The sequence below is a fragment of the Anas platyrhynchos genome, chromosome W, assembly GCF_047663525.1.
Source record: "Anas platyrhynchos isolate ZD024472 breed Pekin duck chromosome W, IASCAAS_PekinDuck_T2T, whole genome shotgun sequence".
Classification (NCBI taxonomy): Eukaryota; Metazoa; Chordata; class Aves; order Anseriformes; family Anatidae; genus Anas; species Anas platyrhynchos.
In genome coordinates this window covers 14,739,197-14,766,409 of record NC_092620.1, presented here as the reverse complement: position 1 = coordinate 14,766,409, position 27,213 = coordinate 14,739,197, and the positions used below count along the sequence as shown (strand labels likewise).

Genomic DNA, 27,213 nt, shown 5'->3' with positions numbered 1-27,213 from the left:
ACCCTTTCAGTAAAGAAATTCTTCCTAACATCTAACCTAAAACTCCCCTGGCGTAACTTTAGCCCATTCCCCCTCGTCCTGTCACCAGGCACATGGGAGAACAGGCCAACCCCCACCTCGCTACAGCCTCCTTTAATGTACTTATACATAGCAATAAGGTCACCCCTGAGCCTCCTCTTCTCCAGGCTGAACAAGCCCAGCTCCTTCAGCCGCTCCTCATAGGACTTGCTCTCCAGGCCCCTCACCAGCTTCGTCGCCCTTCTCTGGACCCGCTCAAGCACCTCGATGTCCTTCTTGTAGCGAGGGGCCCAAAACCGAACACAGTACTCGAGGTGCGGCCTCACCAGAGCCGAGTACAGGGGGACGATCACCTCCCTAGCCCTGCTGGTCACAGTGTTTCTGATACAAGCCAGGATGCCGTTGGCCTTCTTGGCCACCTGAGCACACTGCTGGCTCATATTCAGCTGACTGTCCACCATCACTCCCAGGTCCTTCTCTGCCTGGCAGCTCTCCAACCACTCATCTCCCAGCCTGTAGTTCTGCTTGGGGTTATTGCGCCCCAGGTGCAGGACCCGGCACTTGGCCTTGTTGAACTTCATACAGTTGACCTCAGCCCATCGGTGCAGCCTATCCAGATCCTCCTGCAGAGCCTTCCTACCCTCGAGCAGATCGACACACGCACCTAGCTTGGTGTCATCTGCAAACTTACTGAGGGTGCACTCAATGCCATCATCCAGATCATTGATGAAGATGTTAAAGAGGACCGGCCCCAGCACCGAGCCCTGGGGGACGCCACTAGTGACTGGCCTCCAACTGGACTTGGCTCCATTCACCACAACTCTTTGGGCCCGGCTATCCAGCCAGTTTCTAACCCAACGAAGCGTGCGCCAGTCCAAGCCAAGAGCAGCCAGTTTCTTGAGGAGAATGCTGTGGGAGACGGTGTCAAAAGCCTTGCTGAAGTCAAGGTAGACCACATCCACAGCCTTTCCCTCATCCACCCAGCGCGTCACTTTGTCGTAGAAGGAGATCAGGTTCGTCAAGCAGGACCTGCCTTCCATAAACCCATGCTGGCTGGGCCTGATCGCCTGCTTGCCCTTCAAGTGCCGCATGATGACTCCCAAGAGGATCTGCTCCATGAGCTTCCCTGGTACTGAGGTCAAACTGACCGGCCTGTAGTTCCCCGGGTCTGCCCTCCGGCCCTTCTTGTAGATGGGCGTCACATTTGCTAGTCGCCAGTCAGCTGGGACCTCCCCCGATAGCCAGGACTGCTGATAAATGATGGATAGGGGCTTGGCCAGCTCCTCTGCCAGTTCTCTCAGTACCCTCGGGTGGATCCCATCCGGCCCCATCGATTTGTGCACATCCAAGTGCCGTAGCAGGTCACCAACCAGTTCTTCGTGGATGGTGAGGGCCACATCCTGCTCCCCGTCCCCTTCCACCAGTTCTGGGTACTGGGTATCCAGAGAGCAACCGGTTTTGCCACTAAAGACTGAGGCAAAGAAGGCATTAAGCACCTCCGCCTTTTCCTCATCTCTTGTAACTAAGTTTCCCCCCGCATCCAGTAAAGGATGGAGATTCTCCCTAGTCCTCCTTTTTGTGTTGATGTATTTATAAAAGCGTTTTTTGTTATCTTTAACAGCAGTAGCCAGATTGAGCTCCAGATGAGCTTTGGCCTTCCTAATCTTGTCCCTGCACAGCCTCGCTACATCCTTATAGTCCTCCTTAGTGGCCTGCCCAATTTTCCAAAGATTATAAACCCTCTTTTTCCTCCTAAGCTCAAGCCACAATTCTCTGTTGAGCCAGGCTGGTCTTCTTCCCCGCTGGCTCATCTTTGGGCACATGGGGACAGACTGCTCCTGCGCCATTAGGATTTGCCTCTTAAAGAGCGCCCAGCCTTTCTGGACCCCTCTGCCCTTCAGAACCGCCTCCCATGGGACTCCACCAACTAGTGTCCTGAGCAGCCCAAAGTCAGCCCTCCAAAAGTCCAATACAGTGGTTTTACTGGTTCCCTTCCTGGCCCCGCCAAGAATAGTGAACTCCACCATTTCGTGGTCACTCTGCCCAAGACAGCTCCCGACAATCACATCCTCCACCAGTCCTTCTCTGTTTGTGAAGAGAAGGTCTAGCAGGGCACCACCCCTGGTAGGTTCACTAATCAGCTGCGTCAGGAAGCTATCTTCCACGCTCTCCAGAAACCTCCTAGACTGCTTCCTCTGGGCTGTGTTGTGCTTCCAGGATATGTCAGGGAAGTTGAAGTCCCCCACGAGTACAAGCGCCGACGATTTCGCAACTTCTGTCAGCTGCCTGTAGAACTCCTCATCCGTCTCCTCATCCTGGTTCGGCGGTCTATAGCAGACCCCGACCAGGACACTAGCCTTGTTGTCCCTGCCGATCCTAACCCAAAGGGACTCGATCTTGTCATTCCTAGCCTCGAGTTCTACAACATCGAAAGACTCTCTAATATAGAGAGCCACACCGCCACCCCTTCTGTGCTGCCTGTCCCTTCTGAAGAGCCTATAGCCAGGCATCGCAGCACTCCAGTCATGAGACTGGTCCCACCACGTTTCCGTGATGGCAACCAAGTCGTAGCCTGCCCGCTGCACGATGGCTTCCAGCTCCTCCTGTTTGTTACCCATGCTGCGTGCATTGGTGTAGATGCACTTCAGCTGGGCCTTTACCTTATCCTCCGGCCTTGCCATTGCTCCCCCTGGCACAGCCCCAACAATCCTTGCTTCAGCCCCATCCCCCTTCTTACCTAGTTTAAAGCCCTATCAATGAGCCCCGCCAGCTCCTGGCCCAGGATCCTTTTTCCCCTAAAGGATAGGGACCCGTCTACGGCCATCAGACCAGGTGCTGAGTAAAGGTTGGTTGAGCACGATTTCCCCTTGGTGAATCCATGCTGACTACTCCTCATAACCTTCTTCTCTTCCAATTGCTTGGAGATGGCATCCAAAACAAGCTGTTCCAACACCTTTCCAGGGACAGTGGTGAGACTCACTGGCCTGTGTGGAAGTGTGGCCATGGGGGTCGACAAGCCCCATTGTTGGTGATGACATCAGACTCTTAACGATGCGGCCATCAGGAATGAAAAGAATTTAGAGGGAACAAAGAAGGGTGATTCTGGAGAAGCCTTGCCATCTCAGGTTGCTTTTTCTCCAGCCTTTAAGGCATGGAAGTTGCTGGGTGTTTGCTGGTTGCCAGGCAAAGTTGTTGACCAATGAATAGTGAGTGGAAAAGTACTTCTCTGAGGCAAATGGTATAACAAGGGAGCCAGTCCTCAATATGGAGATGATCACAGAATCACAGAATCACAGAATTGTCTAGGTTGGAAGAGACCTCAAGATCATCGAGTCCAACCTCTGACCTAACACTAACAAGTCCTCCACTAAACCATATCCCTAAGCTCTACATCTAAATGTATTTTAAAGACCTCCAGGGATGGTGACTCAACTACTTCCCTGGGCAGCCCGTTCCAATGTCTAACAAGCCTTTCGGTAAAGAAGTTCTTCCTAACATCCAACCTAAAACACCCCTGGTGCAACTTTAGCCCATTCCCCCTTGTCCTGTCACCAGGCACGTGGGAGAACAGACCAACCCCCACCTCGCTACGGCTTCCTTTAAGGTACCTATAGAAAGCAATAAGGTCGCCCCTGAGCCTCCTCTTCTCCAGGCTGAACAAGCCCAGCTCCCTCAGCCGCTCCTCGTAGGACTTGTTCTCCAGACCCCTCACCAGCTTGGTCGCCCTTCTCTGGACTTGCTTGAGCACCTCCATGTCCTTCTTGTAGCAAGGGGCCCAAAAGTGAACACAGTACTCGAGGTGCGGCCTCACCAGAGCTGAGTGCAGGGGGAAAATGCAACAGGATAATGAAGTTATGCCCTCAATATGAGAGATGAAATTAGGCCCTCAGTAAGAGAGAGATGAAGTTATGTCATCCATAAAGAGGTAGCAGTTACTGATCCTAAAAGAACCCTGGTGTCCATGTGGTCCTTATGCCACAGGCCTGTAGTTTCCCGGATCCTCCTCCTTACCCTTCTTGAAAACCGGAGTGACATTGGCTATCCTCCAGTCTTCAGGCACCTCTCCTGTTCTCCAGGACCTTTCAAAGATGATAGAGAGCAGTTCAGCGATCACCTCCGTTACCTCCCTCAGCACATGTGGATGCATCCCATTGGAGCCCATGGATTTGTGTTCATTGATCCCACTCAGACACTCCTGAACCACTCCCTCGTCAACCAGGGGGGAGCTCTCCATTTCCCAGACCCTTTTTCCTTCTTCCAGGGTCCAGGAGTCCCAGGGGGGAGTCTTTAAAGCAAAGACCAAAGCAAAGAAGGCATTCAGTATCTCTGCCTTCTCAGAGTCCCCTGTTACCAGGACATCCTCCTTGTTCAGCAAGGGACCCCCACAATAGCATCACCCTTAGCAGCTTGCCCCTTAATTCTCACCCACATGCTCTCCACTCATTTTTCACCCTCTTCAAAAAGATGGAGAGCAACTTTTTGCTCAGGCCGACACTGACAGGACAAGGGGAAATGGCTTTAAACTAAAAGAGGGGAGATTTAGAATAGAGGTTAGGAGGAAATTCTTCACTCAGAAGGTGGTGAAGCACTGGAACAGGTTGCCCAGAGAGGTTGTGGATGCCCCATCCCTGGAAATGTTCAAGACCAAGTTGGACGAGGCCCTGGGCAACCTGATCTAGTGGTTGCATCCCTGCCCATGGCAGGGGGGTTGAAACTAAATGATCTTTAAAGTCCCTTCCATCCCAAGCCATTCTATGATTCTATGATACCTTTAGAGAGTAGTTATAGAGTAGTATAGTAGTTATAGTATAGTAGTTCCTCTGAACTTTGAATACTTCATTCCTCCAAGTGTATGAAGTCAGAAATTGTGTTTAACTCAATCTTACAAATATCCAGTGAGTAAAAAGCCCTTGAGATATACTAGCGATACCTCTCAAATTAGTGTAGACTCATCTGATTTATAATCCAAATTCATTTCTCTTGAGTAAGCTAATCAAGGGAAGAAACCCATTTACAGCAGCTAGTCTATTATGCACTACATTTTGAAAATACAAACCTCAGTCTTAAGAGTTCTAAAATAGTTTCAGACTGATGACCATTCATAAAACAAACACAGATGTGCTGAATGGCAAATAGTAGTTGTTATAGGTGTAAATTTATAAAAGAAAATGAGATTAATGAAACTAGGTGTTAACTGAAAATAATTGCACAGATAATTTAAAAGTATAGTTTTCTTTGTTAAAGCAAGTTACAAGGAATAAGACTTCAGGTGATATCATGAAGTGGACTAATTAGAAGAAGAAAGTAGGCCATCTTACAAAAATCATACTGTTTAATCAGGCCATTGAAAGCAATGCAAGAGGAGTAGCAGAACAGTGCAAGTTTTTGAGTCACATTTCTTAAAAAATAAATTTTAATTGCTGAAATTTTAATACCATTTCACAATTTAAAAGTTATTTGAATTTTACAGTGAAAAATTTTCATTGACTGATTAAAAAAGAACTCAAGTTCAGTTATTGTCTTTCCTAATGAACCTGTCACACAACAGTGAGGAATAAAAGCAATGTTTCTTGTAAATAGTTTAATTTCAGGTGAGAAATAACACAAATGTTATATTTTTCACACCCACGTTCAGAGAAAAATACACTTTGCTTTATGTGGAATAAATGCATTCATGATTTATGGGACTGGAGAAGGGAAAAGGATGGGAATAAAGCAGTGTTCTGGTATACCAAAAAAAAAAAAAAAAGTAATAAAGATCTATATAGACAAGCTACAGCTTGCTGAAAGCCAAAACTAAGTTGCCCAGATTGGTGCTTAGCTCCAAGAAAGACTCAATCCACCGCAGAGGTAAGGCTGCTAGTATGTGCCCCAAGGTTTTGTATAAAATCATAGAATCATTAAGATTGGAAAAGACCTCCAAGATCATCTGGTCCAACCATCCCCCTACCACCAACTAAATTTATCACCCACTAAACCATGTCCCTAAGAACCACGTCCAACCTTTCCTTAAACACCCCCAGGGGTGGTGACTCCCTTCCAATGCCTGACTACTCTTTCTGAGAAGAAATTTCTCCTAATTTCCAAACTAAACCTCGCCTGGAGCAACTTGAGATCATTCCCTCCTGTCCTATCACTAGTTAACTGCGAGAAGGGGCCTTTCAGGTAGTTGTAGAGAGCAACAAGGTCTCCCGTGAACCTCCTCTTCTCCAAACTAAACAACCCTAGTTCCCTGAGCTGCTTCTCATAGGACTTGTGTTCCAGACCCTTCACCACCTTTGTAGCCCTTCTCTGGACATGTTCCAGGGCCTCAATGTCTTTTTTTAGTGACGGGCCCAAAACTGAACACAGTACTAAAGGTGCAGCAGTTCTTGAAGAGCTGCTGCCTGTGGGAAGCCCATGTAGGATCAGTTTGAGAAGGACTACATTCCATGGTAGGGACCCTACGATGGAGAAAGGGAAGAGAGTGACTGTGAAGGAGGGGCAGAGGAGAAGCTACAGAATGGCAGCAACCCCCATTCCCCCATTTCCCTGTGCTGCTGGGAAGAGGGTGGATGGTGGGAAGGTGCTTTTAGTTTGTTTTCTTTGTTTCTCACTCCTATAGCTTGTTAGTAAGAGGCAAAAAAAAATAAAATAATAATCTTCCTATGGTGAGTCTGTTTTGCCCGTGCCAATAATTATCGAGTGATCTCCCTGTGATCTCCTCTGCACAGCTTTCCAGCCACTCTCCCCCAAGCCTGTAGTGCTGCATGGGGTTATTGTGACCAAAGTGCAGGACCTGGCATTTAGCCTTGTTGAACCTCATCCCACTGGTCTCTGCCCATCAACCCATCCTGTCCAGGTCCCTCTGTTGGGCCTTCCTACCCTCCCGCAGATCGACACTTCCCCCCAACTTGGTGTCGCCTGCCAACTTACTGAGGGTGCACTCAATTTCCTCATCCAAATCATCAATAAAGATATTAAAGAGGATGGGCCCCAACACTGACCTTTGGGGAACACCATTCATGACCGGTCGCCAGCTGTATTTCACTCCATTCACCACTACTCTCTGGGCCTGGCCATCCAACCAGTTTTTAACCCAGCAAAGAGTGTACCTGTCCAAGCCATGGGCTTCCAGCTTCTCCTGGAGAATACTGTGGGAGACCATGTCAAAGGCTTTGCTGTATGTATGACACTTAGAAAAATATTGGTTTGAATTAAAGTTATGAACATTTCAAACTGAGAGACAAAAAGGTTCAAAAGTTTTTCACTGGTGTTAATAAGAAACTTAAATAGTTTATCAGTGAGGTAGAAGAACCATCTTTGAGAGAAAGAAGAGTTTTAGAGCTTTTACCTCCACAAAACATTTTGGAAGTGAAAACTTAAGAAATCAGGACAGCTTTATGAGTAAGATCGTTTTTATAAGAGTTGAAAAAAAAATCATTGAAAAGTATCACTTCAGTCATTTTAAAGTGGTAGTAGAGCCCAAGACAGAAGGGAAATGTTCAGTCCATATATTCCATTCAGTTTGTAACATGTGAACAGTTTTAGCTGATGAGAATACAGGGCAAGATTGTATGTTCGGAAAGCCCAGGAAGATATTGTTCCAGCTTCTAAAGAACGTCTAAGTTACTGTATTGGGTTTATGTGGGAAGATGTTGGTAGCGGGAGCAGGGGGCGGGGGTGGGGGTGGGGGGGTGGGAAGAGGCTGCAAAGGTGTCATCTGTGAGACCAGGAGCTGCCACTATGTCTGACACAGCCAGTTCCAGCCATCTCCAAAAGGGACCCACCACTGGCCAAAGCTTAGACAATGAGTGATGCTGGTTGTGCTTTTGTGTTGACATATTTAAGAAAGGGGAAAAAAAAATGCTGTGCAGCAGCTGTGAGAGAGAAGAGTGAGAAAAGATGTGAGAGAAAACTCTCAAGACACCAAGGTCAGTGAAGAAGCAAGGGGAGGAGGTGCTCAAGACGCTGAAGCAGAGATTCCCCTGCAACCCATGGAGAAGACCATGGTTAAGCAGGTTGTCCCCCTGAAGACCATGGAGGACCACAGTGGAGTAGATGTCCAAAGTGCAGTCTGTGGAGGACCCCATGCCAGAGCAGTTGGATATGCCCTGAAGGAAACTGCAGCCTCTGGAAAGTCCAATTAAGGAGTAGGCTCATGGCAGGAACGGTAGCTCTGTAGGGGACCCACGCTGGAGTAGTCCATTCCTTAAGAACTGTACTCCATGGTATGGACCCATGCTGGAGCAGTTCTTGAAGTACTGCATCCCACAGGAAGGATCCATGTTGGAGCAGTTCCTGAAGGACTGTATCCAGTGGGAGGGACCCCACACTGGAGCAGGGGAAGAGTGTGGAGAGGAAGGAACTGCAGAGATGTACTGTTATGAACTGCCACAACCCCCATTCTCTACCCCCCATGCAAATTGAGGGGGAGGAGGTAGAAGAATGGGGGGTGAATTTTAGCCTGGGAAGAAGGGTGGTGGGTAGGTGCTTTTAGTTAGTTTGTGGGGTTTTTTTAGTTCTCACTATCCTATTCTACTATTAACTGGCAATAAATTAAATGATTCTTCACCAAGTTGACTCTGTTTTGCTCATGACAATAATTCCTGAGTGATCTCTCTGTCCTTATCTCAACCCACAAGCTTTTTCATCTTATTTTCTCCCCTGCCTTGCTGAGGAGGGAGAGTGAGAGAGCAGCTTGATGAGCACCTGGCTACCAGCCAAGGTTAACCCACGACAGTAAGAAATAATTTAACACACTAACATATATGCAAAATTATGAAAGTGAGGTTTCTGTTATCTCCTCCTCAAAAGACTATTTCAGTGATTTACATTTACCATAAAGCAAAATGTTCAAAGACTATGAGCCTATTTATAGCACACATTACAGTCTTAAATTAATCTCTAGAAGAGTATAAATGCTTTCCCTACCCGACAAAGCAGGATGTATTTTATGCTGCAGGCTATTTGCACTACTATTTTTCTTGTGACATTCATATTCCACCCTATGTTCTATACTTGGGCTCTAGTTAAAAGCACAATACTGTTAGTGTCATTCTGTTAGATCATTATGCTGAGAAAAATAATTAACGACACATCAAAGATATATGTCTTAGGAAAAGAAATAAAAAAATTCTGATACCTGCGACATTAGAGGAATACAAAAATAAAAAGAAGTTTGCTGAATAACTGGAATAGTCTTCATGAAGGAAAAAAATCCAAGTATTAAATAAGCTTCCTACTCTGTAAACTGTATACAAAACACTGGGTTCTACTACATTTTGCCTGCTTAATTCAAACACCAAAAAAACCAACTTCTTACTTCTGTTATTCTTTGAAATAACAATACAATTAGAAAATATAAGTGAATATAAATCTTGTACTTTAAGTCAATATAATGAAGTTTAGGACTTTAGGGTCATAAAATCCTAGGGGGTTTTGAACCCATAGGGTGAAATAACCTATGAATTGTTTTCATTCCCACTACAGATTTTTATGGCTCTGCTACACAACATTAACTGTACAATTAGCTAAAATAAGAACATCTCTCTACAGTCAATTCCAATCCACTTTAACACAAAATAGATAGGTTGCACTGACTCTCCACTGAGGAGATCAGTTTGTATCATATTATTTGAGGCTTAGCCTCTTGATCCCTGTAGAACTTCTAATACTATTACATGCAATTGCATACAACTGCTGGTAGACATTTGGAAAACAGATGGGACTTGACAAGCCAGTCTGCTTTGAAAATGTCTTAGAAGAACTAACAAATCTGAATTTTGATGTTTAGCACAAACTGTTCAATCAGTATACTTTACTAGTCCAGCAATTTTAATCTCCAAATAATTATGTAAAAACACACACATTTCTACTGAAGCTTTCCAAAAACTTGTGTTTTAACCAAATTTTAAATGCAATTTAAAATGATTTTTAGTGGAATTATTTTTTCTTCGAAGCTGGTCATTTATGCTGATGTTTTCTTACCTCATTGTCTGACTCCACAAGCACTTGATCATATTCACTAAGGGCTACTAGGAACATGATAGATGTGACATTTTCAAAGCAATGTATCCATTTTCTTCTTTCTGATCGTTGGCCTCCTACATCCACCATTCTGCAAAATTAACAATGACCACATAAATTCTACAAATACCTTAGCAGATAAACATACAGTCACATATGGAACAATGAATTCAAGAATTTAGATGAAAACACAATTTGGTTTGTTTTTCTTAAAAAAAATAAAATCATCCATTAATATTTCACAGAATTGTAGAATTGTTCAGGTTGGAAGGGACCTCTGGAGGTCATCTGGTCCAACCCTGCCTGGCTCAAGCAGGGCCATTTGCCCAGGACCAAGTCCAGACAGCTTTTGAAGATCTCCAAAGAGGGAGACTCCACAACCTCTCTGGGCAACCTCTTCAAGTGCTCAGTCACCCGCACAGTAAAGAAGTGTTTCCTGATGTTTTGACAGAATCTCTTGTGTTCCAGTTTGTGCCCATTGCCTCTTGTTCTGACACTGGGCACCAATGGAAAGAGACTGGATTTGTCTTCATTGCGGCCTTCTTTCAAGTATTTATAGACATTGATGAGATCCCCTCTGAGCGTTCCCTAGGCTGAACAGTCCCAACTCTCTTAGCCTTTCCTCCTAGGAAAGATACTCCAGTCCCTTGATCATCTTGGTGGCCATTCGTTGAACTCTTTCCAGTAGCTCCATGTCTCTCTTCTAATGGGGAGCCCAGAACCGAACAGAGATGCAGCCTCACCAATGCTGAATAGAGGGAAAGGATCACCTCTCTTGACCTGTTGGCAGTACTTTGCCTAATGCAGACCAGGATTTCTTCTTTGTGGCAAGGTCACGTTGCTGACTCATGTTTAACTTGGTGTCCACCAGAATCCCCTAGGTCATTTTCTGCCCAGCAGCTTGACAGAAAAGCAGCAATAGACTCTGTGTGGCTCCCAGGATATACTGGTGCATGAGTTTGTTCCTCCCCAGGAATGAAGGGGGTGGGGGAGAGAGTAACCAGCAGCCCCGTGGGGGACTCATAGACAGGGCTGCTGAACAAAGGGCATGGGGTAATGTGAAAGGGAAGAATTGCAAAATCAACAAAATGGGGGTTAAGCAGGGTCACCTCCAGCACTTGCAGGTAAGAAAGGATGTGTCTACAAGGCACCATTATGGATAAGTCCCCAACATCCAACATGTTGGGGTGTGTCTCTAAATTGCCTGTATACTAATGGATGTAGGATGGGAAATAAACAAGATGAGTTAGACATGCATACAGTTGCAGGGCTACAATCTTTCTGGGATCATGGACATGGTGGGATAATTCCCATGGCTGAAATGTTGCAATGAAAGTGTACAGACTTTTTAGGAAGGACAGGCTGGGGAGATGAGGAGGGAGGTCTTGTTTTCTATGTGAGCTAGAGTGCATGGAGCTCTGCCTGGAGATGAATGAGGGAGGAGCTGACTGAGAGTTTATGGGTTAGGATTAAAGTTGACCAGCTTGTTACAGCTGACCAATTTTAAGAGCATAAACTGAATACAATGTATTTACTAAAGTTAATAGCCAAAATAAAAACTCAAATTTGCCTGCAGAGTGTACTCCTAATTCGTTAGGCATCTCAGTGTAACTAGACACTCAGGTGTCTTAATTGCAATTGCAATTGCATAGTTATTTTTTAAGCAACTGTTTTTGCACTCAGAATGAGCTGTGGTGAAAATCATTTGTTGGAGTGGTAGTAAACTTACAAAATATCACTTCTCTCTAAAAATCAAGTACAGAAGTGGTACCTTTACATTTCATAATTTACATGAAGTAGAAGGAAACATGATTGCATTTTCTGATTATTATTCATGATGAAACAGCTATACTCATTCTACTGAAAAATTGCTTTCAGTTTTTCTGTCAGTAATTAACTTCAGAAAAAGTCTATTTGTCTCTCATCCTCTTGACATCTTTAATGATAGTTGCCCTTCATATATGGACAAAACCATAAAATTAGCAATCTCAAACTTTAAACATAGAAGAATTTGTACTTTTAACCAATATCCTGTACATGGTATTACTAATATAAAAGGAAAAGAATAAATAACCAAAGCATCTGTCTACTTTTTTTCTACCTGAAAATGACGCTTTGTAAGTCGAATGGATATTCAATGATCCCTGTTGTTGGGACTCGAACTCTAAGCACATCTTGCTGAGTTGGCAGGTAGGTTGAATCTGCTATGCGGTCCAAATCGTTAAGATAACTATAGACAGGGAGAAACAACAGGAATGCAAGACAGTGACACCATTATACTACTGAGGAGAAGAGAAAGGAAGACTTGGGAAAAGAAGTAGGGTGTGGGATAGGAAGAAGTGCAACAGAAAAAATTGGCATAAAAGAGGGAAGAAAATGGACATTTTCATAGCTTCCAGTAAATAGTACAAAAGGACAGCATAATCATTATGATTTTCATATAAATTTGTTTGGATTTCACACATGGAACTACCAACAATTCAGAATTTTTAATTATTTAGTTCTGGGTAAAGACAAATAATATGATAAAATGTCTAAGAAATATAAACCAATATAATTTTATCTGAATATCTTTTTCCTGATATTTACTTTGTAGTGTCAACACAGATACATGGATAGAGAAACACGAATCTTTCAAGTGACAGTTAACTCATTTAGCAGAGATCATTATCAGTTACAAAATGGTAGGAGGATAAATAGCACTCTTTGGAGCTAAAAGAAACAAACTCACACTGACTGATTAAAAAAAATCTCTCCAGATATTGTTATCAGAAGGGAGAGCTATGATCATCTAGTGTGATGTCTGGCACCTGAAATTCCTTCATCCAGGCAGAAAGTTCTGATAAAGTTATTAAGCCTACAGTACGTGAAATGCATCCAAGTCAGTTAGCAAATAATCTGAAACTGCAATAAAACTGTAATGACTTTTTAACTATAACAAACAACTCTTCTGCTATTGCTTAATGGTGGTTTTCAACCATAAAGCAGCAGTGCACTGGAGGTTTTAATTCACTTTCATGAGAGATGCTTCAAAAAACAAACAAACAAAAAACAAACAAACAAACAAACGATTGATTGGGTCCAGTAGTTGCATGCGAATTTAGTGCACCAGGCAGTTTGGGCTCTCCCTAGGCTAGATGTCTGCTGTAGGAAAGTAGGAAATTAAGTTTTTGTGTATTTGATTACTTCCAAGCACAAGGATGACCTAGTTGGTCACAGTTAGTCACTGATAAGATAACCTAAGGCCACCATGATTCATTCTAGGGGAAGGCACCAATGGACTCTGTGCAGTTTATCAAATCACTGAATATCACTAAGCTCTGAATATATTCTTTTCTTCATAGTTATTATTTAAGGTGTTATTTTTAAAAATAAATTCACAGAAAAAATAACTAGGCTACTTCTAGATACTCAGAATGATTTGTTAAGAAATAGTGAAAGTTGTCATGAACAATGACAGAAACAGCAATTTGAGTTCTAATTTACAGTATAAATACAGAAGAATTAATTTGTTAACCCTGGCAGAGAGCAAAAAATATTATCAAATTTTCTTCACTATGATTTTATTCATGAAAGATTAAGCTGACAGTAAACGTTGAATATGAGAATATTACACATAATAAGAAAGATGTATTGAACCATATATCTTAGAAAAAAATATATTCAGAAGTTAGTACTGTGATAAAATTTTCTTAGAACACTATTTCTAGGGTTTTCTAGGGTTTTTCTAATTATTTTTTTTATATTTTCTCAGAACTAGTTTCTGCCAATAGGAAAAAAGGCTTGAAAATCTGAGCATTTCATCTGCCCTTAGATGTTTTACACAAAAAGCAGAATAGATAAGCTGATCATCAATTTGTTGCGGGGTGTGTGGATTTGTTATGGATAACCACAGGAGGAAATCCAAAGAGACACTGCAACACTAATTGACCTCTTTTTTCCTCCCACCCCTCCGTTGTCTGGATTACATACTTGGATTTTTCCTTTCTCTTTCCTTTGTTTTTGCAAAGAGATGTTACATTGTTTAGGTTGAAGGAATGTGGTATTGAGATATACTTGCAGTGATAAGAAAGCTTACTAGACAACCTTGTAAAATGCAGACAAGACTCAGTGCAATTAAGCGAAAATCACAGTGTCAAGTCAGATAAGGGAAGGAATATTGCCACCTCATAGAGTAAAAAGTCACAAGAAACTTGAAAAATAACAGGCTGGCAACTGAAAGCCATGTATTATCTGTGGAGCGTCAGATAGGTTGTGAATCTGGAGTACCCAGTCAATGGGGAAACAGGGGAGGGTCCCAATCATCGAGAGATAAAGTATATAAACTGTGCTATGCAATTAGAAGGCGCGCTCCTGCTTGCAGGACACCCACCATTGCAACTGTGAATAAAAATGTTACTTCACTGAGATCCTCGCCTGAGCCTATGTTATTGGCCACAGAGTGTTTTCCACAGTCCCATACAAAATTAACTGCTGATATGGTTTTACAAGCATTTTACCTCCATCTATATTTGGATCCCAAGGAGGTTCTTGCTCTGGCATGAACCTCTCCGGCCCTTCCTTTACATTAATCTTCCTATTTTCCTCATTAGCCTTCTCTAACACCAACTGTCTCTCTTTCAACGTTTAACAAAACCTGCATGTCTTCCAGTCAGGACTGTGATTAAGTACAGTCATTTGAAATACTCAGTATACCATCTCAGGATTTTCTCTGTAGGATGACTGACTCTTTCCAATTTATAATGGTACTTTTACAAAAAACATTAATCCCTGGGGTCATACTGCTTCCCAAAGTGGGGCCTGAAATGCTACCGGATTTTGTGCCTTCAATTCTCCCTGCAATTGGACTAAATCCTACCACTCTCCTAAACTCCTCACTCCCTTGCCTTTCATCTACAATACTTCCTCGATCTGAATCTCTTTCATTGGATACCAAATGCTGTACATCTTCTTCCTCTTCACCTTGTTTCAAACACCTCTTTCCGATACTACATGCTGAGCAACACCTAGAGAGATGCTTAATCTCTTTATCAGACATCATCATCATTACATTACCATCATTGATTAACAGTTTACATTTTTCCTAGTATCATGATCATTCCATAAAGAAAAAAAAAATCTAAATAAGGTGCTTAATTACCTATTTATCCCATTTGCCTGTTTTGACAAAATAACATCAGTTATAAAATAGTATTATAATGCAAAGTACCCAATCTCAGTCATTTTTCCCTATCATCTAATTTATATTTAGGCCACTACTGCATGCAATATTGCTTCAGTTTTCCTTTATTTAGGGGATCCCCACCAAACTTATTCCAGTTCTTAGGGATGCATCCTAAAGGTGAACAAGGAGTTGGTTCTGAGGAAGGACTAGTCCCCATTTTACCACACGAAATGGTCTATACCCACAACTCTGGTTGTTTTGTGCACGCTGGAGTCCTGCAAATCCCCTCTCCCCACCGGCAGCCAACAAGACGATCTGGGAAAGGCTCTAAGGCTGTCCCATCTGTGTCACCAAAAACTGTTGTCCAATAAAAAGTTTGGATTTGTTACCCAGTGTGCAATAAGCCAATCCACACACTAGGTTGAAATATTGTATATTTCAGAGTTGCAGAAGTCTGGGTACCAGGTGGTTTCTCACAAAGCTGGCACACCTAAGGATTTTCTACACCACTCTTTATAAAGTTCCTTACATTTACATGTTTGTACAATCCCCTAGCCTCCGATTGGTTACATAATTAGCATAATGCTGACATGACAGAATCATTCTGTGCATCCTCAGAAAGGAATGGTCCCTTGTTGGGCTGGGGTGTCCCAGCCCAGGGGCATGATTTTTACTATTATGAGGATAGTTCACAGAGACATAACGTTAGAATGGTCCTAATCTTTGTTTTTCAGCCAACTATTCATGACAGGTTGATTGATGATTGATTCAAAGATGTAATTCAGAATGTTTCCCTCAAGAATGTCAACATAATTGTCTTCCTGGTTAGCAGTTCCTCAGTTAATCATCCTTTAGACATCTCCAAGGCCTGGGTCATCTTGCCTTTTCCTCAAAGTACATATTTTATCTCTTTCACACAAAACAGAGATAAACATACACTGGTACCACCACCAAAAACATAGGTTTTATTTTTATTTTGTGACTTTATTTGGGAAAAATAAGGGTACAAGAAGGATCATTATATGTTATAGTGGTATTCATGAAAACAGGAGAATTTTAAGAGAATAAAATTGTATGTGACCCGTTCATACAATTGCCTTGTTGCATTCCTTTGGAAAGCCTCTGCTGTAATATCTAATGTGTAAACCTAGTTACTGTACCTCAGCACCATGAGCATAGTGGACATATTACTAAGATATGCAGTAGTCCTGTTGGGAGGAATGGGTTAAAAACAAAAGACTGGTGAGGAGGATTGTAAATAGGTTCAAGTGACCTTGCAGCTGAGAATGCGCAGTCTGGAGAGCAGCAATGTAGAAAAACATTTAAATTATGTCTGCTGCTGTTTATGCTCTGTGTGCTTGGCAAGTAGCACATCTGTGCATAGATAAAACGGGTGGTGTTTGGTAGACTCAGAGGCACCCTATCAGATGCACTTGAGTTCCTGGCCTTGGTACAGAGATGATCAAAGAAGCACAGTGAGGATCACAGCATGGTGGTAAAAACAGTGTGTGCATGAACCTTTGATAAAAACAGGTGAAACCAGAAGGTTGGTGATCTCCTAGCATGGACCCTGTTAGCATTTCCTGCATCACTGCTTGTGTGCCTCCACATGTGTGCTTCTTCTCGGGATTCCCTGGTTGGTGAGGTAACAAGAATAAATCTACTCTTTGCATTTTAGCCATGAGTCTGTGGTTGTTCCTGCTGCCTACCTGTGTTGACTCACACAAGTTCACATCTTTTTTTAGAAGGACAGTAATTTAAAGGGACATTAAAAAATAGAAAAGTCTCATTTGTGTTATTGGAAACCATTTAAAGAGCAACTGGGATTTTTTCTGTCCTAACACAAATCACTGTTTTAATTAAGTTCTAGAAGCACTAATTTATCATTTAAAATTACATATCTTTTCGTCATACTCATTCATTTCTGCTTAAGTTCTGCTTTTACACATGTACAAAATGGAAATCTTTTTACTCATTTCACCAGTAGCACCTTCTAAAGTTTACACAGAATCCTTACATTCCTTATAGAGTCCTATTTCCTTCCTTAGATATCTGCACTTATGTAGTGAGTTTACATGGCAAGGTTTTGGTAGCAGGGGGCCATAGGGGTGGCTTCTGTGAGAAGGATATAGAAGCTGCACCATGTTAGGTAAGGGCCGCACTGCTGACCAGAGCTCCATATCTGGAGCAGTTCTGGAAGAGCTGCTGCCTGTGGGAAGCCCACACCGGATCAGTTCATCAAGGACTGCATCCCGTGGGAGGGACCCCACAGCACAGGGGACAAGAGTGATCGAGGAGGAGCAGCGGAGAACCGCTATAGACTGACCTCAACCCCCATTCCCCCTTCCCCCGCACTGCTTGGGGAGGAGGAGGTGGAAGAGGGTGAATGGGGGGGAAGGCGTTTTTGGTTTCTTTCCTTTGTTTCTCGCTTCTCTAGCTTGTTAGTAATAGGTAATACACCTTACTATCTCCCTACGCTGAGTCTGTTTTGCCCGTCACAATAATTATTGTGCGATCTCCTCGTCCTTATCTCAACTTTTGAGCCCATTTCATCGTATTTTCTCCCCGTTCCTCTTTGAGGAGGGGGAGTGAGAGAGCGGTTGTGGTGGAGCTCGGCTGCCCACCTGAGTAAAACCACCACAGTTTCCCAGAGAGGTTGACCAAAGGGATATTCCATGCCATATAACATCATTCTCAGCAATAAAAACTGGGAGATAGGTCTTTTTCAAGGTCTTCTCCAAGCCATTGCTTGAACACTGTTTGGGCATTATTCTGCTTGTGGGAGGTGGTAAGTGACTGCCATTGTATCACTTGTGAGTTGTTGTTTTTTTTTCTCCCCCCCCCCCCCTTTACTTCACTTATTAATTTACCTTTATCTCAACACACAGGTTCTCTCACTTCTGCTCTTCCAGTCGTCTCCTCCCTCCCATTTGGGAAAGAGTGAGCAGCTAGGTGGGTACTTAGTTGCTGGCAGGGGTAGAGCCACCATATGCCCTTCCTTCCTTCCTTCCTTCCTTCCTTCCTTCCTTCCTTCCTTCCTTCCTTCCTTCCTTCCTTCCTTCCTTCCTTCCTTCCTTCCTTCCTTCCTTCCTTCCTTCCTCGGAGAGACCTGTGTAGCAGAATTACTTGCACTGGAATTCAGATTTTAATGCAGTTTGTACATCCTTCCTTTGAAGCAAAGAAATACAGATTTATCTTAACTTTCTTCTCATGACCATATTTTCTGTTACTTACTTTCCCACTTTTGCAGAATGTGAGAAACAAAGTTGTGTTTTTGAAGTAGAGTGTGTTTTTGCAGTGGAAAATTCCACTACCACTGCATATTCAAAAGTGATTGTGAGGCATATCAGTGGGGAATATATTAAGCAGATAAGGGGAAGGTCCCACTGTCCCAAAATAAGGAGGATAGATAAGAAAAACAGGATGAGCAATACGAAAACAGTAAAAACAAAAATCACGGGCCCTCTAGTCATGAGAGAAGAAGGAAAAAAAAAAAAAAAGGAAAAGGAGAAATTAATGGCTGGTCAAATTAAATTGTACATATAGGTTACAGTAATAAGCATCGAGTACTTTGTGAAGTTGTAGTACTCACCCAATGAGGAAATAGGGAGGGAATTAAGTGTTGGGTAATAGGGAATATAAGGTTATGATATACTTTTGCTGGGCGCTCCTGCTTGCAGGACACCCACCACTGCAGTCACAAATAAAATAGCTTCACAGAAAATCCTGTCTGAAGAAAATTATTGAGATCTTTCTCAGATTAGACAAACTTCCTGTTACCATATTAGCAGGTATGTATAGTACATAGTATAACTTTTTATTCTTTGATCAATTTAGAGGGAATCAAACTTGTTGCTGTCCTGGTTTCAGCTAGGATAGAGTTAATTTTACTTCTAGTAAATTAGGGTAAGGTAAAGTAGAATTCTAGTCTGGTAGGGTTCTGTGTTTGGGAGTTAGGATGAACATAATGCTGATATCACACTGATGTTTTAATTGTTGAGTTGCAAGGAAAAACAACTGCAAAAGGGTGAATCTTTGAGAAAATTGATGCTCCAATATCCAGCAGGAAGTCCCCAAGACACAGTAATGAATATATGACCAGGATTAGAGGGGCCCTGCCTCCAGCCAGGGGAAGGAAAAGGACAGTCGTGTTTATTGGACTGTGTGGATTCAGTGGCCTGGCACGTCAGACCCACAAAAGTATAAGTCGTCAAATCCCAATGGATGTGATCAACAAAATAACAGCTATGTCTCCACCAACTAGCAAAAAAGAAACACAAACTTTCCTAGGTGTTGTGGGGTTTTGGAGAACGCACATTCCAATTTACAGTCTGATTGTAAACCCTCTCTACCAAGTAACCCGTAAGAAGAATGATTTTGAATGGGGCCCTGAGCAATGACAAGCCTTTGAACAAATTAAACAGGAGACAGTCCATGCAGTAGCCCTTGGGCCAGTCCGAACAGGACCAGATGTAAAGAATGTGCTCTACACTGCAGCCAGGGAGAATGGCCCCACCTGGAACCACTGGCAGAAAGAACCTGGGGAAACTCGAGGTCGACCCCTTGGGTTTTGGAGTCAGGAATAGAGAGGATCTGAGGCCCTGTACACTCCAACTGAAAAAGATATATTGGCAGCATATGAAGTAGTTTGATCTGCTTTGGAAGTGGTTGGAACTGAAGCACAGCTCTTCCTGGCACCCCGACTGCCGGTACTGGGCTGGGTGTTAAAACGAAGGACCCCCTTTACACACCATGCAACTGATGCTACATGGAGCAAGTGGGTTGCACTGATTACTCAGCGGGCTCAAATAGAAACTCTAGTCGCCCAGGAATCCTGGAAGTAGTTGTGGACTGGCCAGAAGGCAAATATTTGGGGATATCGCCAGAGGAGGAGGTGGCCTGTGCTGAAGAAGCCGCAATGTATAACAAGCTACCAGAAAATGAGAAGCAATGTGCCCTGTTCCAGGATTCTGATGGGTCCTGTCGTATTGCAGGAAAGCATCAGTTGGCTGGAAACATCCTGTGCCCCATGCCACTGCCCAGAACACTATCTTGGGCCTTGAAAAGCAAGTCCTATGGCAACATGCCCCCCCTGAAATCACTGTCAGACAATGGGACGCATTTCCAAAACAACCTCGTAGACACTTGGGCCGAAAAGCATGATTTTGAGTGGGTATATCATATCCCCTATCATGCACCAGCCTCCGGGAAAGTTGAACGATATAATGAATTGTTAAAGACTACACTGAAGGCAATGGGTGCTGGGACATTCAAACACTGGGATACACATTTGGCAAAGGCCACCTGGTTAGTCAACACTAGGGGATCTGCCAGCCAAACTGGACCTCCGCAGTCAAACCTGTTACATCCTGTAGAAGGGGACAAAGTCCCTGTAGTGCATGTAAGAAACATGCTGGGGAAGACAGTCTGGGCTATTCCTGCCTCAGGAAAAGGCATCCCATTCATGGGATTGCTTTTGCGCAGGGACCTGGATGCACTTGGTGGGTAATGCAAAAGGATGGGGAGGCCCGGTGTGTACCTCAAGGGGATTTAATACTGGGTGAGAATAGCTCATGAGTTGAATTGTATCATGTTAATTATTATATAATACTGTATGTCATCACCATTGTGATTGCTATATGATAATGTCCCATTAATGGTATCACAGTAACTGTCTGGCAAATAACAATGAATGAATGTTAATAGAACTGGACAAGCACAGAGGTATGATGGAATGAGAACAGGTTTCAACGTGTGACGATCCAACATCACACACCATCTCTTCTGCCCTGAAATACTGCTGGGACAGATGGAGCTCAAAGTCAGTCACAGACTAAATTTAGTGGACATTTTATATACATCTATGAAGGTGGTGATTAATTAGAATGTATTGGAAAGTGTGTAACCTGAGCATGACATAAATGGTTTGGAATAAGGGGTAGATATTTTCCTAGTTTCAGCTAGGATAAAAGTAATTTTCCCCCTAGTAGCTGGTAGGGTGCCATGTTTGGGATTTAGGATGAGAATAATGTTGATAGCAAACTGATGTTTTAATTGTTGCAGAACAGCGCTTACACTAAGCCGAGGACTTTTCAGCTTCTCACACTGTCCTGCAAACAGGCAGGCTGGGTGTGCATCAGGAGCTGGGAGGGGACAGACCCAGGACAGCTGACCCAAACTGGCCAAAGGGGTATTCCATGCCATCTGACGTCATGCTGAGCAATTAATATGAGGGGGTGGCAATGGGTGGGGGAACCAGCTGCTCGGGGATAGGCTGTGCATTGGTTAGTCAAGCAGGATTTGCATTTCATAAAAGCATGCTGATTGAGTCTGATCACCTGGTTATGCTGTGTGTGCCAGTAAATGGCATTGATGCTCCATGACCTTCCCTGTCACCGAAGTCAGACTGACAGGCCTGTAATTCCCCAGATCCTCCTTCCTGCCCTTCTTGTAGATGGGTGTCGCATTCACCAACCTCCATTCAACTGGGACCTCCCTGGACAGCCAGGACTGCTGATAAATTATTGAAAGTGGCTTGTTGAGCACTTTGGCTAGCTCCTTCAGCACCCTTTGATGTACCCCATAGATCTGTGTGTGTCTAAGTGGTGTAGTAGGTCACTAACCATTTCCCCCTGGATTATAAGGGCTTCATTCTTCTCCCTGTCTCTGTCTTCCAGCTCAGTGGGCTGGGTACCCGAAGAATAATTGGTCTTGCTAAGGCAGAGGCAAAGAAGGCATTAAGCACCTCAGCCTTTTCCTCATCCCTTGTCTCTCTGTTTCCCCCCGCAGCCAATAAAGGATGGAGATTCTCCTTAGTCCTCCTTTTGTTACTAATGTATTTATAGAAGTATTTTTTATTGGGGACATGTTATTGTTATTGTTATTGTTATTGTTATTGTTATTGTTATTGTTATTGTTATTGTTATTGTTATTTTATTAGGGACATATTTTAGTGGACAATATTGGTGGTAGGGGGATATTTGGAATAGATGATCTTAGAGGTCTTTTCCAACCTTAGTGATTCCATGATTCTATGAAACCAGGGATTTAAAGAAATTCACCATTCACCAGGGAATACAGTAATATTATGGAGTGGCAGCACTGTATGTATTGCAATTGTTATATTTTGCTAAGTATAATTTACATTTGTATTGTGATTTCAGTATACTTTATATCACTCTGCTAAATCAGAAATCCCAAATAACAGCAACTATCTTCAAATAAGTAAATTTGATATTAAACGTTACACCCTTCATGCATGGAATATCTAAAAGAACCTATTCAGAGAGTATTGGACTCTGACAATTAGCATTAGATGCTTATTTCCTACTTTAGAGACTTACTAATTCTAGTCCTCTAAGGCAGCCATTAAAATATATGGATTGATTCCACAATAGATGTGATACTGTTTTCAAAATTGAAATAGAAGTTAGGACCTACAACTATAACAAATTCAAAGTATAAGAAAAATTCTGTTTCAACTTCTACTTACATTTGCTGTTCATTTCTAAATGAACACAATCTGAAAGTATATTGTCAGCCTAATTAGTCTCTTAGAATTTTCTTTTACTGCTTATGTACCCTAAAGATTATCTGTCTCTTATATGGAACGTCCTATGATTATTAGCTTTCTTACCACTGAAAATACAATATTGTATATTTGGGGACACTGAGAACCCATGCAATACAAGAGAATTTTTACTGTACTTTGCACCACTGCAATGAAATATGCACATGCAAATAATAAAAATGATATATTGGGAAGGCAACTAGCTCTATAGGACAGAAGATTGCAGGGGAAAACATGAACCCTGTGTATGGTGTTTATAAATCAGAATGCTTTGTGATAATAGAGTATCAGAGCAAATATGAGCAGACCTAATTCATGTACCAGTAGCTTTCTAGCTGCCTAAATCGCATCAGCAAAATTTTAAGCTTTTGCCACAGTTCTAATAACCAAATAAGGTAACTTAAAATAATGAGCAACACCAAAAGGTCATCCTCTCATCCTCATCCTCTCCTTCCATTGTTTTTCAGCCCCCCCCCCCCGCCGGGCAACAGACAAAAAAATTCAATAGATCTACATACTACATTCCTCAGGGCAACTGAATTTCTTGGAGCCAATCTTTAGGCAGTCCTCAGGGTGCAATGTTAAATTCCACATTGCTATTTTATCAGAATTTGGCCACAAGAGATTAGATACATAGCATTCAAGACCAGGTTTAGTCGCATATATAGTTGATCTATAACAAATAGGATTTAACTTAAATGCTTTAAAAAAAACACTTTACAAATTGAAATCTTATATGTTTGTTATATGTTATATGTTTGCCTTCTTAGCAGCCATGTTCTTTCAAGATTAGGCCTTGTTTGTATAGAAGATGTAATTGTACAAGACAAGAATACTTGCTTGGTACTATTTACCTCATCACCAGGACTGCAAAAGAAAGGGGAAAGAAAGGAAAGGGGAAGAAAATAAAATATAAAACAGAAGTTCTAGGGCATTATAATTTGTATGAATTGCATGGAGGGCTTCCCTTGGTTGCATTTCCCAGTGTTCACTGCTGTCATTATACTCCATGAAAGTACTTTTGCCCAGCTTGCATCTGTGAGCTTATGTCAGAGGAGAGTAAGTGCTTGAACAGAACTAACAAAAGAACAAGAAAAAACATCAGCAATTAACACCAATTAACTCTCCCTAGTAATAAACTTACTGTAAGATTTCAAATGATCATAGGCTTATGTTTTGGGAAACAAACATACTCATACTAGATACACTACCATCCTTAAAGTAGCCTTTACGTTCAAGTTATTAAGCGCATGTTTCTGCCACATATGCATGCACACACACAAAAACACCATACAGACATGTATATAAAAAATTTTAATAAAAAGAATTGCTTTGTTAGGAAAAAAACAGAAAATAAAAGAGTTGTAGCCACTATATACTTACTACTTAGTTGAATCTGATAACTGATATTCCCGTCGTCTGTCATAACATTCCTGAATTCCAGGGTCATTCCATAAACTTCTTATTGCATCTACATAGGGGTTCCCAAAAGTTGACACCTTTTCTACATCGACTTCTCGAACTAACTGTGCATGAACCTAATTTGAAACAAAGAAAACAATAAAATTTACTTCATTTTCTATGTTTACAAAGAGTTCATGTGCAGTGAAAAAGACTAACAAGAATAATTTTTCAGACTGGCCATCTCACCAATGTGAGGTTATGAATGAATGATGATAAGATATGTTCAAACTAAGAAAAATAGTAATAGGGATGATATTACGCAAAAAGGAGAATTAATGAATGCATATATGGGCCCTTATTTCACAATAAGCTTATCCTAATCCAATACTATTTAGCTGAAATTAATAAAACGTTCACAGTAAAAATTATATTTAAGCTAATTTTAAAGAAAGCTTTCATTTTGCAGATATGATTTTAGTGCATATAAAATATCTGCTTTTTAAGGATGTTAGCTTGGCAGAGTTAAACTGATGGAAGTACAGAGAATGGGGAGGAGGATATTTGCCTTTGAAATAGATTCATTAAAAAAAAAAAAAAGTTTTAATGTTACCACAAACATAACAGAAGTTACCATTAAAAAAGAAAAGCTAGATTCTTAGAAATGATTACCAGTTACTTTTTTAAAATGTTCATAATTTACAGTACAAAGTAATCTCTTCAAATAAGGAGTTGTTCTTATTAAAGAAATTTATCCTGCTAACAAACATACAACCCCTCACCCCCCTTTTTAGATGGCCTGGGAGAATGATGCTACTACTCCTTACTTAACAAAACTTTATACCTGCAACTAGTTTACTCGAGCAGAAATCAAGAACTCCAAGTTCAACGTGAAAAATGTGTGTCCTAGAGATAGGGAGAACATACGTTCTCTATTATTAGAACCCAAGTCTGCAACTTCTAAGAAAGTATATTTTCTTCTGGAACATCATATTCACCCATCCTGAATGTCTGGACAAATCATGAAGAGGCTCTACCATCTCACAGCAAATAACAAGAAATGTACTAAGCACAAACTAAAGTATTCGTGAAACAGAAAGATTTGTTTTACTTTTGGAGAAGATCGTATATTTGTTCTCAAACTCAATTATGTATTCTTTTGGCTTTGTATTCTTCCCAAAGAACAATGCCCCAAGTACTTGTTCACTACTTATGACAAAATGATATAGCAATATATTCAGATATATATATTTTTAAATTATTATCCTTGAGCTCTGAAATTATGGCCAGCTGGGCCAGCAAATAGGTCTGTTTCCATATTCTCTCCATACATACACCAACCTTTTGGAATCTTACAACAGTGGTTACAGTCAATGCTGGAGCAAGCTTGGAAAAAAGTTCCAATTTTTATATTCCTTTTGATACTGTCTATGTAATTTTTCCAAGCTAGCTTTCTAACCTAAAAGAAAGATTTATGAGGGAGACATGCTCAGTCTATTTCAAAATAATTTCTTCTTCTGATCTGTTATGGTTTAACCCAGCTGGCAGCTAAGCACCACAAAGCCGTTCGCTCACCCGCCCCCCTCCCTCTCTGGGATAGGGGGAGAGAATCAGAAAACAATGAAAGCCTGTGGGTTGAGATAAAACAGTTTATTAGGACAGAAATGAAAGGAAAACAATAACAATAATGATAATAATTGTACTACTAATAATATGTACAAAGCAAGAGAAGCACAATGCAATTGCTCACCACCCACTGACCGATGCCCAGCCTATCCCCAAGCAGCCAGTCTCCCCACCCTAGCCAGCCCCATATTAATTGTTCAGCATGACGTCAGATGGTATGGAATACCCCTTTGGCCAGTTTGGGTCAGCTGTCCTGGGTCTGTCCCCTCCCAGCTCCTGCTGCACCCCCAGCCTTCCCACTGGTAGGACAGAGTGAGAAGCTGAAAAGTCCTTGGCTTAGTGTAAGCACTGCTCTGCAACAATTAAAACATTAGTGTGTTATCAACATTATTCTCATCCTAAATCTAAAACACAGCACCATACCAGCTACTAGGAGGAAAATTACCTCTATCCTAGCCAAAATCAGGACATGATCTTAAATCCACAGAAGAAAGCCATATGATTGAGATGCAGTAGGCAAGGTTTTTTTCATATCAATGGTTTGTGTGGACTAGCCCATTTAAAGATGCCCATTTAAAGATGCCCATTTAAAGAATTTCTCTCATATGGAAAAATACATCTTAGCAAATAATTTCTGTTTTGTAACAGGATTTCCCAAACCTATGTGAAAAGGACTGTGGTTACAATCCTGCACCTGGGGCGCAATAACCCCAAGCAGAGCTATAGGCTGGGAGATGAGTGGTTGGAGAGCTGCCAGGCAGAGAAGGACCTGGGAGTGATGGTGGACAGTCGGCTGAATATGAGCCAGCAGTGTGCTCAGGTGGCCAAGAAGGCCAACGGCATCCTGGCTTGTATCAGAAACAGCGTGACCAGCAGGGCTAGGGAGGTGATCGTCCCCCTGTACTCAGCTCTGGTGAGGCCGCACCTCGAGTACTGTGTTCAGTTTTGGGCCCCTCGCTACAAGAAGGACATCGAGGTGCTTGAGCGGGTCCAAAGAAGGGCGACGAAGCTGGTGAGGGGCCTGGAGAACAAGTCCTACGAGGAGCGGCTGAAGGAGCTGGGCTTGTTCAGCCTGGAGAAGAGGAGGCTCGGGGGCGACCTTATCGCTCTCTACAGATACCTTAAAGGAGGCTGTAGAGAGGTGGGGGTTGGCCTGTTCTCCCACGTGCCTGGTGACAGGACGAGGGGGAATGGGCTAAAGTTGCGCCAGGGGAGTTTTAGGTTAGATGTTAGGAAGAGCTTCTTTACTGAGAGGGTTGTGAGGCATTGGAACAGGCTGCCCAGGGAGGTGGTCGAGTCACCATCCCTGGAGGTCTTCAAAAGACGTTTAGATGTAGAGCTTAGGGATATGGTTTAGTGGGGACTGTTAGTGTTAGGTTAGAGGTTGGACTCGATGATCTTGAGGTCTCTTCCAACCTAGAAATTC

General features: G+C 42.4%; 1 protein-coding gene across 5 annotated transcripts in view; it reads right to left on the bottom strand.

Moving 5' to 3' along the window:
* Nucleotides 1-27,213, bottom strand: part of LOC101790479 (guanine nucleotide-binding protein G(q) subunit alpha) — a 121,014-nt gene that overhangs the window by 33,060 nt on the left and 60,741 nt on the right. For all 5 annotated transcript variants that reach the window (XM_038169434.2, XM_072030623.1, XM_072030622.1 and 2 more), the window contains 3 exons: nt 24,144-24,298; nt 12,128-12,256; nt 9,988-10,117 (listed from right to left, as the gene is read on the bottom strand). In XM_038169434.2, the coding sequence (XP_038025362.1) occupies nt 9,988-10,117; nt 12,128-12,256; nt 24,144-24,298 (414 nt within the window). The remainder of the gene's footprint in view (nt 1-9,987; nt 10,118-12,127; nt 12,257-24,143; nt 24,299-27,213) is intronic.